The following is a 13,902-nucleotide window of genomic DNA, read 5'->3' as shown; positions in this document are numbered from 1 at the left end:
TCTTATCTATTCAAGACTGCAAACTCATTTAAGGCAGTTGCTCTATCTTGCACTCCAAGAGAAAGAAAATCTTGTGCAATGTTTTGACGATAGGTGCTTAACATAAAAGGTTGGCATGGCAATCTTTTTACTCATCCTAGTATCATTCATTTTCTACTCAGTAAATATTTACAGTATTCTTTAAATCGCTTTTCTTTAGATAACCTCAACTTTATTTCCCTATGACTCCAAATGAATCTGAGGTTCCAAATGAAGCTGAGGTTCTTGCTACTTTCTCCAATCTCAGAGGAAGAAGAATCCCTGTCTTCTTCCCAAATCTCAACTGTAATTTTGAATGCAATCGTTGCTGCCTCCTTCCAGGCAACCACTGTTGCCTCTACTATCATTCACCCCTACTGGCTCGTTTCCCAGAGTCAATATACACATTTTTTAAAAAATCATTTTTTTAAATCATTTTTTCCCCCCCAAGACAGAGTCTTGCTCTGTCAAAGGCTGGAATGCAGTGGCGCGATCTTGGCTCAGTGCAACCTCGTCCTTCTGGGTTCAAGTGATTCTTGTGCCTCAGCTACCCGAGTAGCTGGGATTACAGGCATGCACAACCATGCCCGGTTAGTTTTTGCATTTTTAGTAGAGACGGGGTTTCACCATGTTGGCCAGGCTGGTCTTGAACTCCTGGTCTCAAGTGATCCACCCGCCTCAGCCTCCCAAAGTGCTAGGATTATAGGCACGAGTCACTGCACCCGGCCCAATATACATGTTTAAATCTCCCCTACTTATAAAACAAAATCTAAGCAACTCTTCCTTCAAATCTGATCCCACTCCTCAAGATAACATCCTTGTCCTCCCTTCAACACACACCTTGGAAGAGAAACATAAAATAGTACACTTATTTTATTCTTTACTTTATTTTTAATGTAATATTTGATACACATAAAAGTTTTTATGTGTCAGGAAAATTGTGAAAAATTTTGAGATTGGGGGAAAAAAAAAAAGATTACTGGGTATCCTGTCTCCAGTACATCCGTTTGGTCCTTCTGAGTTATTTCACAACTCTGCACAGCTGTTGAAAACCGGTAATAAAAATTATTGTTCATAAACATGCCAAAGAATTATGTCCAGTGGGATCTAATGAATGTTGACTTATGTTGACCAATTTTGCAACTATTTGTACATTTACTTCAGCATTCCTGATTGCATATGAGTGTTACTTTGAATTCTCCCTTGACATATTTTTGATTCCCTTGTAAATTTAATAATTTAAATGAAAATTCTGACACATATTCATTTCATATTTGTGTGAGAATCGTGATTTCACGAAAATTATTGCTGGGAATAGTGGCTCACGCCTGTAATCTCAGTACTTCAGAAGGCTAGGTGGGCAGACTGCTTGAGCCCAGGAGTTTGAGACCAGTCTGGACAACACAGTGAGATCCCACTCCTAAGGAAAAATTATCAACACATGTGACACCTGTTGTTATCAAATAATACAATAAACATTTGTGAAAGACCAGTCAACTTATGACTACAACATCCCTAAGGAGAGCTAAAAGATTCCTCGAAGAAATAGCATGGGGATGTTGGCACAGGTACATCAATAACAGCAATAAAAGATATATAAAAGTAGCGCAGAAAAGCTTAAAGAGGAGTTTCGTAAAAATTCTGTGCAAAAAAAGTCATTCCTTGCTGATGGGATCAGAGAAAGCTTCAAGGAAGAAGTGGGATTTGAGCGGGGTACTAATGTGCCAGTTCTTGCCATTCTTCCATCCTATCGTTAAACTCAGATGACAACTCACCTGTACTAGACTGTGCTGTCCAATATGATAACCACTTGCCACGTGTAACTACTGTTTTGTGCGTCTATTCTGAATTGAGATGTATTTGAATATAAAACAGACAAGATTTTGAAGAGTTAATATGAAAAATTAATGTAAAGTATCTATTAACTTTATTGGTTACATGTTAATATTTTAATATGTTGGGGTAAATACTACTTTAAAAGAACTTAAAAAGAACTATGACATCATCAATACTGTTGTATCTATCTGTATGTTCCTCCTCTACTTCATCTCCTTGCTTCCTGTCCAGAAGTAACCACTACCCTGAACTTCATTTTTTTACCCAGACATATGTTTGTATTCCTTCTTTTGCCTATTTTTGAGCTTTAAAAATCATATTTTAATGTATATGTGGATTAAATAATAGTATTTGTAATGTCAGAAAAGTGTCTAGTACGGGAGGCTGAGGCAGGAGAATGGTGTGAACCTGGGAGGCGGAGCTTGTAGTGAGCCGAGATCGTGCCACTGCACTCCAGCCTGGGTGACAGAGCGAGACTCCGCCTCAAAAAAAAAAAAGTGTCTAGTACATACTAAGTGACTTATAAGCATTTATTAAATAAAATTTAAAAATATGGTCTTCTGTGGTTGCTCCATTTTGTTTCTAAGACTTATCCAAGCTGTTAAATGCTGCTGTAATTCCTTATAATGAGAACAAGCTAATGTGTGATTATTTTACAATTAACTCATTCATTTTATTTGATAGACTTTTGAATTACTCCCATCCCACCTCCAACCATGTTGCTACAGACATTCTTATACACATCTCCCAGTACACATGTACAAAATTTCTTCAGGATATATAAACACACCTAGGAGCAAAATTGCCAAATGCTAAAGTATATTAATATTCAACTTTACAAGATGGTGTCACATTATTTTTCAAGGCTATATCAATTCACATTCCCAATGATGGTATATAAGCTTCTGCTGATCCACATTTGTGCTAACAATTGGTATTATCAGTCTCAATTTTGTCAATCTTCTGTATAAAATGGTATCTCTCTATGTCTTAATTTTTATTTCCTTGATTAGTAATCTGTTTAAATATTTATATTTCTATGTAATAAATGTTTCTGTCCATTTTTTCTTTTCGGTTGTCTTTTTCTTATGGATTTCTAATTTCTTGATGTTTTGTGGACACTAATTTGTCAGTTAAATTTTATCCAGTCACCCTTCAACACACTAAGTAATCTGAAATCTGTATCTATCAACTATTTTGGCAATGGCATTATCAACTTTCTCATTCTAAGTCTTAAAACAGCTCTCTTGGTCTCCCCTCCCTATGTAATCTCTCTGCAGTATTGTAACCATTCTCTTCTAGTTCCCAGGTTTTCCCTACCTTGAACTTTCCTATCTTTCCCCTAATTTCCTCACCATTCTTCTTTTTCCTCATGTTTCTTGGAAGCTGGTTTCCTGGAAATTGGTATCATGGTCTGTCATTAATCTTCCTTTACATTCTACATGTACTTTCTCTAGTATCTTAGTTCCATAGCTTTAGCTACTACCTAATTGCTGATGACTTTTGAATCTCTCTATGCAACTGAGATCCTGACTTTCATTTCCAATTTAACATATCTAGCCTTAATTTGTCCCTAAATACCTGTCATTCCAATTTCCTACCCTGGTTAGTGATATTACTAAGTGCTCAAGTTAGAAAGCTCCAAACTGCTGAAATTTAAAAGCTCAGGAAGAATTTACTATCTCTTATTTTTCCCAGATTTAAACCATTAGTGACTACAACATAATTACCGAATGCTCAAGAAATGATACATAATATAAATCAGAGGTCGGAAGCTGGCAGCACATCTATCCCAATGTTTTTTAAAATCAGGAAGTATTACAGGAAAAATCTAAATGGCTCTTTTTTCCTGAATAATGGGAAGATCTGGCAACACTGTCTCATAATCCTTCATGGCCACAAGTACAGCTGAGAAGGTGCAGGCAAATCCCTTTAAATCAACCAAAAGGATGACAACTTGCCATAAACTTCATTTCCCTCCAGTATCTTACTACTGATTTACTTCACTGACTTCTATCACCTGCTCCATTCTTCTTGTGAGCATTTGCCTTTCTAGGCCCTTGTGTTTGCAACCTCTGGTATACCTATATATGGCATAGAATTCAAAGAAGTGATTCTGTGAAAGAGGTAGAAAATAAGCTCAGACTTTAAATAAAGGATGTGGATCAACAGTGTGGCCTAACAGAAAGAGAAAAACAGCACAAGCTATAGCAATAAGGAAGGGATGTACAGAAAGCCCAAAAGTTTTTTCTAAAAGCAGCTTACAGCAACTAGGTAATCAATGACAGACAGTGTGGCATAATGCTTTGGCATCAGATTCAAATCCCAGTTCCACTACTTAGTACTTAAGTGCTAAATTAAGTTACTTAAGCCTAAATCTGTGTTTCTTCAGCTACTGAGTTACTTAACATTTCTTCAATTAATGAAATACAATAGTATAGTTGTACTTAACACTTATTAATTTCTTCCAACACCCTATTTTCATAGCAGAAGAACCTTGCCAGAGGCAGGTAAAGTGATTTGTCTAAGTTCACATAGCTAGTGGAGAGTCAGAGCTTCCTTGTTTTTTACTCAGTTCAGGGTTATGTTTGTTTTTAAACCACACCACATCAGTTAATAACAAGAATGACCTTATACAGAGAAGAGAGGTCATTTTGTACAATAGGAGGATATGACATTATGTAACACCAGAATTTTAATATTTAGAAGTATTAAATATCTGAAAGAGTTTCACTCATGTTTGGTAATTATATATAAAAGCTGTTTCATCTTAAGATACATTACACAGTAAGACATAACATACTACAACAACATCAAGTTTCTTGTTAAGTTTAAAACCTTCATTAGCAACTTAATAAGTAAAATGTTTACAAATTCTTCTAGGCTATAAAGAGTATTACATTACTTAGGTGGCTGCCTCCTGACAAAGTCTAGCTCTTGTTCTTTGTTAACAAAAACCAAACTCATCAGCCTGCAACTACTTCTAAGTAAAGTTGAGCACTATTTTTTTTCAGTATTCAACTTAAAAGATCTCTGGCCAGCAGGCTAAAATGTTTGTTTTATAATTGCCCGCTGAACTATGATAGTTTGTTTCCAGATGGTGCCCTTCCTTCAACCTGCACACAATCTCTCCTTGTTTGAAACTATTCAACCTCCTGCTGATCCCACCCCCCTATTTAAGGCTACAAAGAGGAAATCCTAAGGAGGAGATTCCCGCCCCCAGTCTCCAGTAATTTTTGGTGATGTAATATGTGGGCTGAACTTGAGTCTACTGAGAAAGAGGGAATCACTATTCAGGGGTACTGTATATACAATCTGGGTCAGCTGCAGCTGGTTACTGCATTTCTCCATGTGGCAGACAGAGCAAAGCCACAACGCTTTCTCTGCCGGATTAAAGACGGCCCACAGACCAGAACTTCTACTATACTACTTAAAATTACACAGGTGGCTTGTCAAATTCAATTGATTAGTATTGTAAAAGGAAAAAGAAGTTCCTTCTTACAGCTTGGATTCAACGGTTCAAAACAAAAATGCAGCTGCCATTAAAGTCACAGATGAACAAACTTCACTGATTTTTAAAATCAAGAATAAGGGCAGCAAGTTTCTGGATTCACTGTATCAACAGATACAAAAAGGTATTTAATATGTCTTTTATTTATAAATATTATGTATAGTAAATGCATAACTATTTTATATTTGTAGTAGAAATTTCAGAATCTTTTACTAAACAAAGACCTTTAGAATATACTAGTTTATCTCATCTAAAAAAGGTTTTATTTTGCAACTTGACATAAAAACATTAAGTACTGTGAGATGGCTAATGCATTATTTGAGGTTCAATTTAATGATATTTAGTGTATATGATTACAGATTGATACATGCATGCCATGCTGGGTTTCTGAAAACAAGTGCTTTAGTGACAATAGAAAGAAATTTTAATAAGTAACAGATTAAATGTATAAGGTTTATAGCACAATGATTAAAAACAAAGGAATAGTCCTGAACGCAATTAGTTTCTCTTCCTGCAGCTACAGTGTGTGTGCTGAAGACATACATAAACTGTTGGATCTCTCAGAGTGTAGTCATAAAACAAAGCTAAGATATAAAAATAGTTGAAAGTCTTTGCAACAAAATCTCAATTACAGTATAACCAAATATTAAGCAGAAATTCTTGTACAGATTTAAGAGTAATCTATGGCATTTCTTGTTCCAATTCAAATTTTTAAATAGCTTTCCAGGTTTACATGTAACAGTAATTTAATTTGGATGACAGAAATTAAACTTGCTACAAATGGAATTACTTGGAAAAGCTAAGTTAATGATATACACATAAAAGCACTATGTACGTAGTCAGTATTAACAATAGAAAATAAGAACCCAGAAGATGTAATTAATTAAATACATGACTAAAAGGCCAAAAATATGTAATATTTTTAGATAGAAATAATTTTGTTAAGCACACAAAAGAGGTTTCCTTCAATATTCTATCTGGGAGCTTTTTTTACATGCATTATAAAAACTATTAAAGATAAAATTACTCGTTACCAATAGTATGCCTTAAGCCAAAGACACTTAAGTTTGTTAGATTTGGGGCTCCTTTGGCCTCGTAAAAATTAAAGATATTAATGGTTAAGAATCCTGAACAAGCAAATAATGGTAAAGCTAAAATTTTTTCCAACTTTGCTTTCGTGTCCTTTCCTTAAAGATTTAAAACTGTAAATACTGGCAGGATTTCTGTTAAACACACATTTTACAAGAAATTTTAACAAAATTCCCAAGCAATAGTGGATCTGAAATACTGTCATCTCTCTTTTTTATTGTTACATGCTATGGAAAGTGCAGGACTTCATTAAGCCTCAGTTCTTACTGACACTGTCTTAAGGCAAGCATTTAATCTGAACCCCAAATCACACAGATAACTATTTATCCTTTTCTTAAATATATCCAGGGGATTAGATTGTTTTCAAGTCTCTTCCCAGAACATATTTCACAATCTAGAAATTCTTTATCTAACATATCCTGAATGCTTCATAAATTTAACTTCGTTGCCTCATGTTGTTTTCAGTGCATGACACAGCCAGTTAAATGCCTCTATGAGTTTACCATCTGAAAGGAGGCAAATCTTGACTTTCGTTTCTTCTCTCTACTAGCTGGCAATATAGCAACTATGAAGAGAAATGCTACTAATAAAATTAACCCAATGCATAGAAGACTTTTTTTCTCTTCTAAAAACAACTAAGTAAAGACTTAGATTTAAACGTAAGTATTCTGTAACTAATTTATAACATTCTCTTGGGGCCTAGGAAAATTTTAACATATACAGAAAGTTTTATGAGGTAACATAGATTTATGGATCTTTCGCTTCAAAACAGAACATATGTGAGAAAATATTAAATAAGAGAATGTTTTTAGAAAACATAACAGTAAATGTATTTTTAAAACCAGTTCTTTACTCCTGACGTAGCTAGTCTACTACTTAAGAAATGTGGCTCCTTGCCCTGCTTTAAGTGACAGTGAAGCCAATACTTTTGTATTATTAAAAAAATTGTATTTATTTAAAAAATCAACTTTTAGTTACCTCCTTTAAATGCTAATTTAGATCACTTTTTCTTGTGGTAAACAGTGATTTATCTTATGATTTAATCTTATAGGAACCACAGTGAGCCAAGGCAGAATACACACAAGGAAGCTGTTTTTATTTTAATTTAGATTAGCATTTTGGTGTTTTTTGTTCTTCAATGACAATACTGATGCTAAGTCCTAACAGCAGTCTTGGATGATGCACTTTTAGCTGTTCTATAAAAATCTGTGTCTGGTATTAATACGAGCCGTTCAATCAGAATATTACTCATAAAATTCTATTTGTTTTAGAGTTTTATATTACTTCCTGCATTTTCCCTGCTTTGGTAGTTTATTTCATAGCAAATATTGTTTAAGTAAAATAATTTTATGATCTAAGAATTTCCATTCTAGTATTACAATGAACGGACTTTAGCAGTAGGTAAATTAAATTAAATATATAGGAAAAATGATATACATGTGCCCAGGAGGATGACGGCTTTTGTTTTATTGTCCCTAGTTTTTAAAATAACCCATATCTAAATTCCACGAATCTCGAGATATAATAAATATTTTATCGGTTTTTGGTATAGGTAATATATATATAGTAAAAGTCTATTTTTAAAAATAAAATAGATGACTGTTTCTGTCTAAATTTTCCATATACGTCAGAAAGCAAGTTACGAAAACATAAAAAGCCAAAAAAAAAACCCATGTGTGCTTTGGCTATCAGTCAGCAAAAGAAGGCCTCAATAGAAATACAGATTGTTATGGCCTCCCTATCTTTTGTTTTCATTCCCTCTCTTGTTAGTAAAATAAGAATAATTCTTCATACTCCATCCATATTTGCCTTATTTTCATTATCTACCCATTTTGAAGACATTATTCAACTGAAAAATACCAAAAACAAAAGAACATGGTTTTAGAAAGTGAAAGTAGCAGTAGTCTTCATGACCATAGCAGAAGAGTCTATATCTCATTGACATGACCTTTGTTTTTGGGAGGGGTCCATAATCATAGGTTAGATATATAACTACCAGCTGACAGAATACATATGGAGGGAAAGAAACTGCAGCAGAAAAGTCTGAGATGTAAAAAATGATTTGGCAGAACTTGGACACAAATTCTACCAAAAATTATCCACAAACACTTTTGCATAATTAAGTAACTAGTCAATGAAAATGGATGTAAACCAGGAAAAGGCTGTGAAAAACAAGAAACATAAACTTAAGACTCCTCTGTGGTTATGACATGACTAGGGTAAAAATCACAGGTTTAGAAAAGTTAGGAGTAGAAGGTTTGAATCCCATTTGAGTGATTTAGCTTCTCAAGGATTTTACTCCTTTATAAAATGATACAGCATTACTTCAGTGTTGTAAATGCAAATAGTTATCATGTGTTAAGCTACATAAATATAAGGGATTGAAAACATGAACTCTGAAGTCCTCAGCCGGGATTCAAATTCTCGCTCCATCACTATGAACCTGTGTGACTCTTGATAATAAGGTATTTAACTTTTGGATGCCAAGTTTTCCATCTGAAAGTGAGGATCATAATAATCTACTTCATAGGGTTGTGGTGATAAGTAAAACATGAAAATGGCTTAAAACAGTGCCTAACACTGAACAACTACTCAATAAACATTAATTACTGTTATTGTTGTGTTGTTATTAATAACAGGCATAAACGACTTAGGAGTTGGTTTCTTAAATCAAGAAACAGGTACTTATGTGGAAATTTGGACAGAAAAGCTCTGTCTTAGGGTATCCACTGCCATCCTTCAAAAATGGCAGATAGGGCCGGGCGCGGTGGTTCAAGCCTGTAATCCCAGCACTTTGGGAGGCCGAGACGGGTGGATCACGAGGTCAGGAGATCGAGACCATCCTGGCTAACCCGGTGAAACCCCGTCTCTACCAAAAAAATACAAAAAAAAAAACTAGCCGGGCGAGGTAGCAGGCGCCTGTAGTCCCAGCTACTGGGGAGGCTGAGGCAGGAGAATGGCCTTAACCCAGGAGGTGGAGCTTGCAGTGAGCCAAGATCCGGCCACTGCACTCCAGCCCGGGCGACAGAGCGAAACTCCGTCTCAAAAAAAAAAAAAAAAAAAAAAAAAATGGCAGATAGGTATCAAGTTCGCAAGAGTGAAAAGGTGGCCTGTAATAGACCAGCTTGTTAGTAGATCCGATGGAGTGAACATACCTTACCCATTGCTGCTACTTTTGTGGGAGGTAACTAAAGAGAAAGGAAAAAGTATTGGCTCTTGAAACTGTTACCTCAGAAGAATTTGTACTATAAGGAAGTATTTCTCATCTGCTACAGCAAAAACGAAACATTCCAAGCACATATTTTAGTATATGTGCTGCTGCTATAAATACTGACTATGGGCCAGAGAACCCGATCTAGACCTGGTTCTAATCCTCGTGTGGCCTTAGCCTTCAACATGCACAGAGTACAAAGAGGTTCTTGAATGACAGGGTCTCTAAGGCATTTCCAACTCTGACATTCATATTCAATTACAGATATGTTTCTTTCCTCGGTAACGCATGTAGAAAATTACTAACATTTTACCAAAATACAGTTCAGTAGAACTTCTGTTAGAAGAACAAACCTGCTGAATCATCTATAAGCTTAGAGTACATATAATTATGGTTCAGGAAATATAATTACCCACAATGACTGTGAGCATTCTATCATTCTAAAACCTGTCACTAATCCCAAAAGGAGATGCTATAAAAATAAAAAGCATACGATGCTAAAACTATCTGGGTTTAGATTTGTCTAAAATCTTTAACTTTATTGAACATTTTAATGAAGAAGACATACTTTATTCCAGAGGACCAATTTAATTGGAATCGCACGGTATGAATCTAAAACATTGGTTAGTAAAGTCACCTGGTAATTGTAATACTGGTTAGACAAGAATGTTTTAATTAATGCCTTACAAATACTGTGTACCATTTTCATAGTCTTAAGGTAGTGAGCTTTTTAAAGGTAAGAAAGCTATCTTATCAGGGTCTCAAAAGCCTCAACAGCACTAGCAGTGTACCTTCGCACAGAGTGGACACTGACCAAAATCTGCTCAATAAACTGGGGAATAAAAAGCATTACAATAAGAAACCTAATTTTTAAACAAGTGCCAAAGTACTACAACTTAATATTAAATTTAAGAAATTAATAAAGTTAATTCTAGCCTAATTTATTAACACCAATATTCAGTTTTCCCTCAGATAGTTTTTAATATTACTGACTTTAATGTAGATTAACATGAATTCTTTTTGCTTTTTCCCCTTCACTGATTTGTTTTTCAAAAGACATCATTTTACAACCTCATTTCAAAATGAAGGCTTTTACCTGGACCCTAGGTGTGCTATTCTTCCTACTAGTGGACGCTGGACATTGTAGAGGTGGACAATTCAAAATTAAAAAAATAAACCAGAGAAGATACCCTCGTGCCACAGATGGTAAAGAGGAAGCAAAGAAATGTGCATACACATTCCTGGTACCTGAACAAAGAATAACAGGGCCAATCTGTGTCAACACCAAAGGGCAAGATGCAAGTACCATTAAAGACATGATCACCAGGATGGACCTTGAAAACCTGAAGGATGTGCTCTCCAGGCAGAAGCGGCAGATAGATGTTCTGCAACTGGTGGTGGATGTAGATGGAAACATTGTGAATGAGGTAAAGCTGCTGAGAAAGGAAAGCCGTAACATGAACTCTCGTGTTACTCAACTCTACATGCAACTATTACATGAGATTATCCGTAAGAGGGATAATTCACTTGAACTTTCCCAATTGGAAAACAAAATCCTCAATGTCACCACAGAAATGTTGAAGATGGCAACAAGGTACAAGGAACTAGAGGTGAAATATGCTTCCTTGACTGATCTTGTCAATAACCAATCTGTGATGATCACTTTGTTGGAAGAACAGTGCTTGAGGATATTTTCCCGACAAGACACCCATGTGTCTCCCCCACTTGTCCAGGTGGTGCCACAACATATTCCTAACAGCCATCAGTATACTCCTGGTCTGCTGGGAGGTAACGAGATTCAGAGGGATCCAGGTTATCCCAGAGATTTAATGCCACCACCTGATCTGGCAACTTCTCCCACCAAAAGCCCTTTCAAGATACCACCAGTAACTTTCATCAACGAAGGTGAGTAACCTCTTACTGTAAAACGTGGGAGTATGAGCTTAATATTTTTATGCTTTATGAAACAATGCTCATAATAAATGCTTATTCTTCATTTTGTGATGTTATTATACATGTACATTAAAATTTCTATTTTTGTTTTTTATTAATATCAAGAATTGAACTTAAATACATCTCCTCTTCCAGCTCTGAATTTCTAGGAGTTTACAAAAACTTAGTGTACTCTGTGAAAAAAAATAGTCTTCCATCCAAATTCTTATAATTGAGGGGCTACTATTCTTGAGACAGGAATAAGTTCATGCTCCCCTCCGAACCACTCCTGTGCGCCATAACCATCCTATCAGCTTCTAGCTGGGTCATCGCTGCTACCCGACAATTCTTTTATTTACCTCCTGCTGCTTGTACCATCATCTTCTTCAAAAGAAACACGTAAAATTTTGCTTTCACTCTCTTCAAGCTGTAATCACACCTCATTATCTCCTCTCTCAGCAGATGACTCATCTACTACCATACTGAGTAAGTCTAATCAGGTCCTGAGTTTTGTTCTTTCTTATCTTGAAAGCATCTGTACAAAAGCCATACCTCTTCCCCTCAGTCTCAAGAAGAAAAGGTATCGCTCCTATTTGCAAGGCTAAATAATTAGTACTGTGTATCCTAAGAAACATAAATGTTCATTACTATAAAAAAAAGATTGCATTGATCATGCATGATTCCAAACTCTACTTTTAAATTTCATTTCTTTCTCTCTTCATGAATTCAATATCAGTCACTGATCTAGCTGTCCAGAAAGCAAAGATGAATAATTCATCTTTGTTTCAGTTTGCTAAACCCACTGCTAACTTTCTGATATTTAGTTTACACTTGCATCCATTTTCTTATAACTCATTCCCCAGAATCTCCAAGGTGATTTGCTTTCTAAGAGTGCAAGGGAAAACCCAAAGACCCCAAAGCAATGAGTAAATAAATTGCAGCTCATTCACTCATTGAAAAGGCAGGTCATAAAATATATACTATGAAATAATTTTAAACAATAAAAATAAAAACAATGAATAAAACTAGAAAGAAATATATCACGAAGTGGTTTCATCTCTGTCAGTGAATACCACTTGGCTATTCACAGCCCTGCTTTCCTGGCCTTCTCCATTTTAATATTCTTCCTTCCTTCCTATTTCTTTAGGTCCTTCACTGGCATCTTCTTCCTTCTATGCCTTAAAGTCTTTCTTCAAGATACTCTACTTTAGAATATTTTGGCTTCAAGTATCACCACTGCTCAGATGATTCCTGAATGGAGCTCTCCCTCCTGATTTAACCAAAGCTAGATGTTTGCATTTGGATATTTCATCATTACCTCAAATGCTACTCTTTATTGAAACACCTTCTTTCAGCTTATCTGTCAATTTAGCAGATCTCAAGGCTTAACTCAAACAATACCTTTGATGTTATGACTTCCCAGATTCAAACAAACATACCTAGGTGGCTCTTTCCCCAAATCACTGACTATTTCTTACACATGTTTTCTATATGGTATTACATTGAAGTTATTTATTTATACGTCTGTCTACTTGTAGGTCTGAATGCTTCTGGAAGATAGTTAACTGTCTTTTCACCATTTGATCTCAACATCTCTGTTTTGATTAATGTTGTCACCCCTTTCCAAATGAGGCTGGCTCATCTTTGACACTTCCCCAGCTGCCCCATACACAGGCCACTGAATTCTACCCATGTCTCCTTTTTGGTCTCTTGTGTGCAGGTCCCTCATTTCTATTCAGAGCCAGAACTCTCGTTTACATTCAAATGATCCACAGCAGCAGCCAGAAGGCAGAGACTCCATAGGCTACCAGCTGTGTGATCTTTGGGGAAAGAAAGTTATCTGTGCTTCAGTTTCCTTACCTGTGAAATGGGAATAACAGTATTTACCTCGTAAGATTTAACAATTGAAGAGTGCTTAGAACAGTGCCTGGCACTCAAATGTTAGTTCTTACTATGAACTGTATAATAGCTTGCCAACTGGTGTAACTCTGTTTTCTCTCTCCATCAAAATATATTTACATTGCCAGCAGATCCATCTTCTTAAACTACTTACATATCTGCTTTCTGCAAACAGAAAAAGTCCAATTTGCTTAGTCTGGCTAAGAATAATGTCCTAAAGAATCAAGCCTGCTTTCCTAGCGGACCTTCCACTAGTTTCCTTCACAAAAACCATCTGTTCCAACAAAATAAATCCACTCATTTTCCCCTAAATATTTTCCAAGCTTTCTGCCTACTCAAAGAATAAGGCTCAAGCCAAACCATCCATCCATCCATCCATCCATCCATCCATCCATCCATCCATCCA

At 35.7% G+C, this 13,902-nt stretch overlaps 2 protein-coding genes across 4 annotated transcripts in view; one reads left to right on the top strand and one right to left on the bottom strand.

The window, feature by feature from the left end:
- The window catches only part of RALGPS2 (Ral GEF with PH domain and SH3 binding motif 2), a 198,967-nt gene that overhangs the window by 46,385 nt on the left and 138,680 nt on the right, over positions 1–13,902 (bottom strand). The window lies entirely within an intron of this gene.
- The window catches only part of ANGPTL1 (angiopoietin like 1), a 21,425-nt gene continuing 12,678 nt past the window's right edge, over positions 5,156–13,902 (top strand). The window contains exons 1-3 of one of the 2 annotated variants that reach the window (XM_023231276.2): positions 5,156–5,489; positions 7,005–7,113; positions 10,722–11,570. In XM_023231276.2, the coding sequence (XP_023087044.1) occupies positions 10,748–11,570 (823 nt within the window). In that variant the 5' untranslated portion in view covers positions 5,156–5,489; positions 7,005–7,113; positions 10,722–10,747. The remainder of the gene's footprint in view (positions 5,490–7,004; positions 7,114–10,721; positions 11,571–13,902) is intronic. The other variant, XM_023231277.2, reaches the window with a different exon arrangement.

The sequence above is a fragment of the Piliocolobus tephrosceles genome, chromosome 1 (genome assembly GCF_002776525.5).
Source record: "Piliocolobus tephrosceles isolate RC106 chromosome 1, ASM277652v3, whole genome shotgun sequence".
Taxonomy (NCBI): Eukaryota; Metazoa; Chordata; class Mammalia; order Primates; family Cercopithecidae; genus Piliocolobus; species Piliocolobus tephrosceles.
This window is presented reverse-complemented; position numbering and strand designations above follow the sequence as displayed.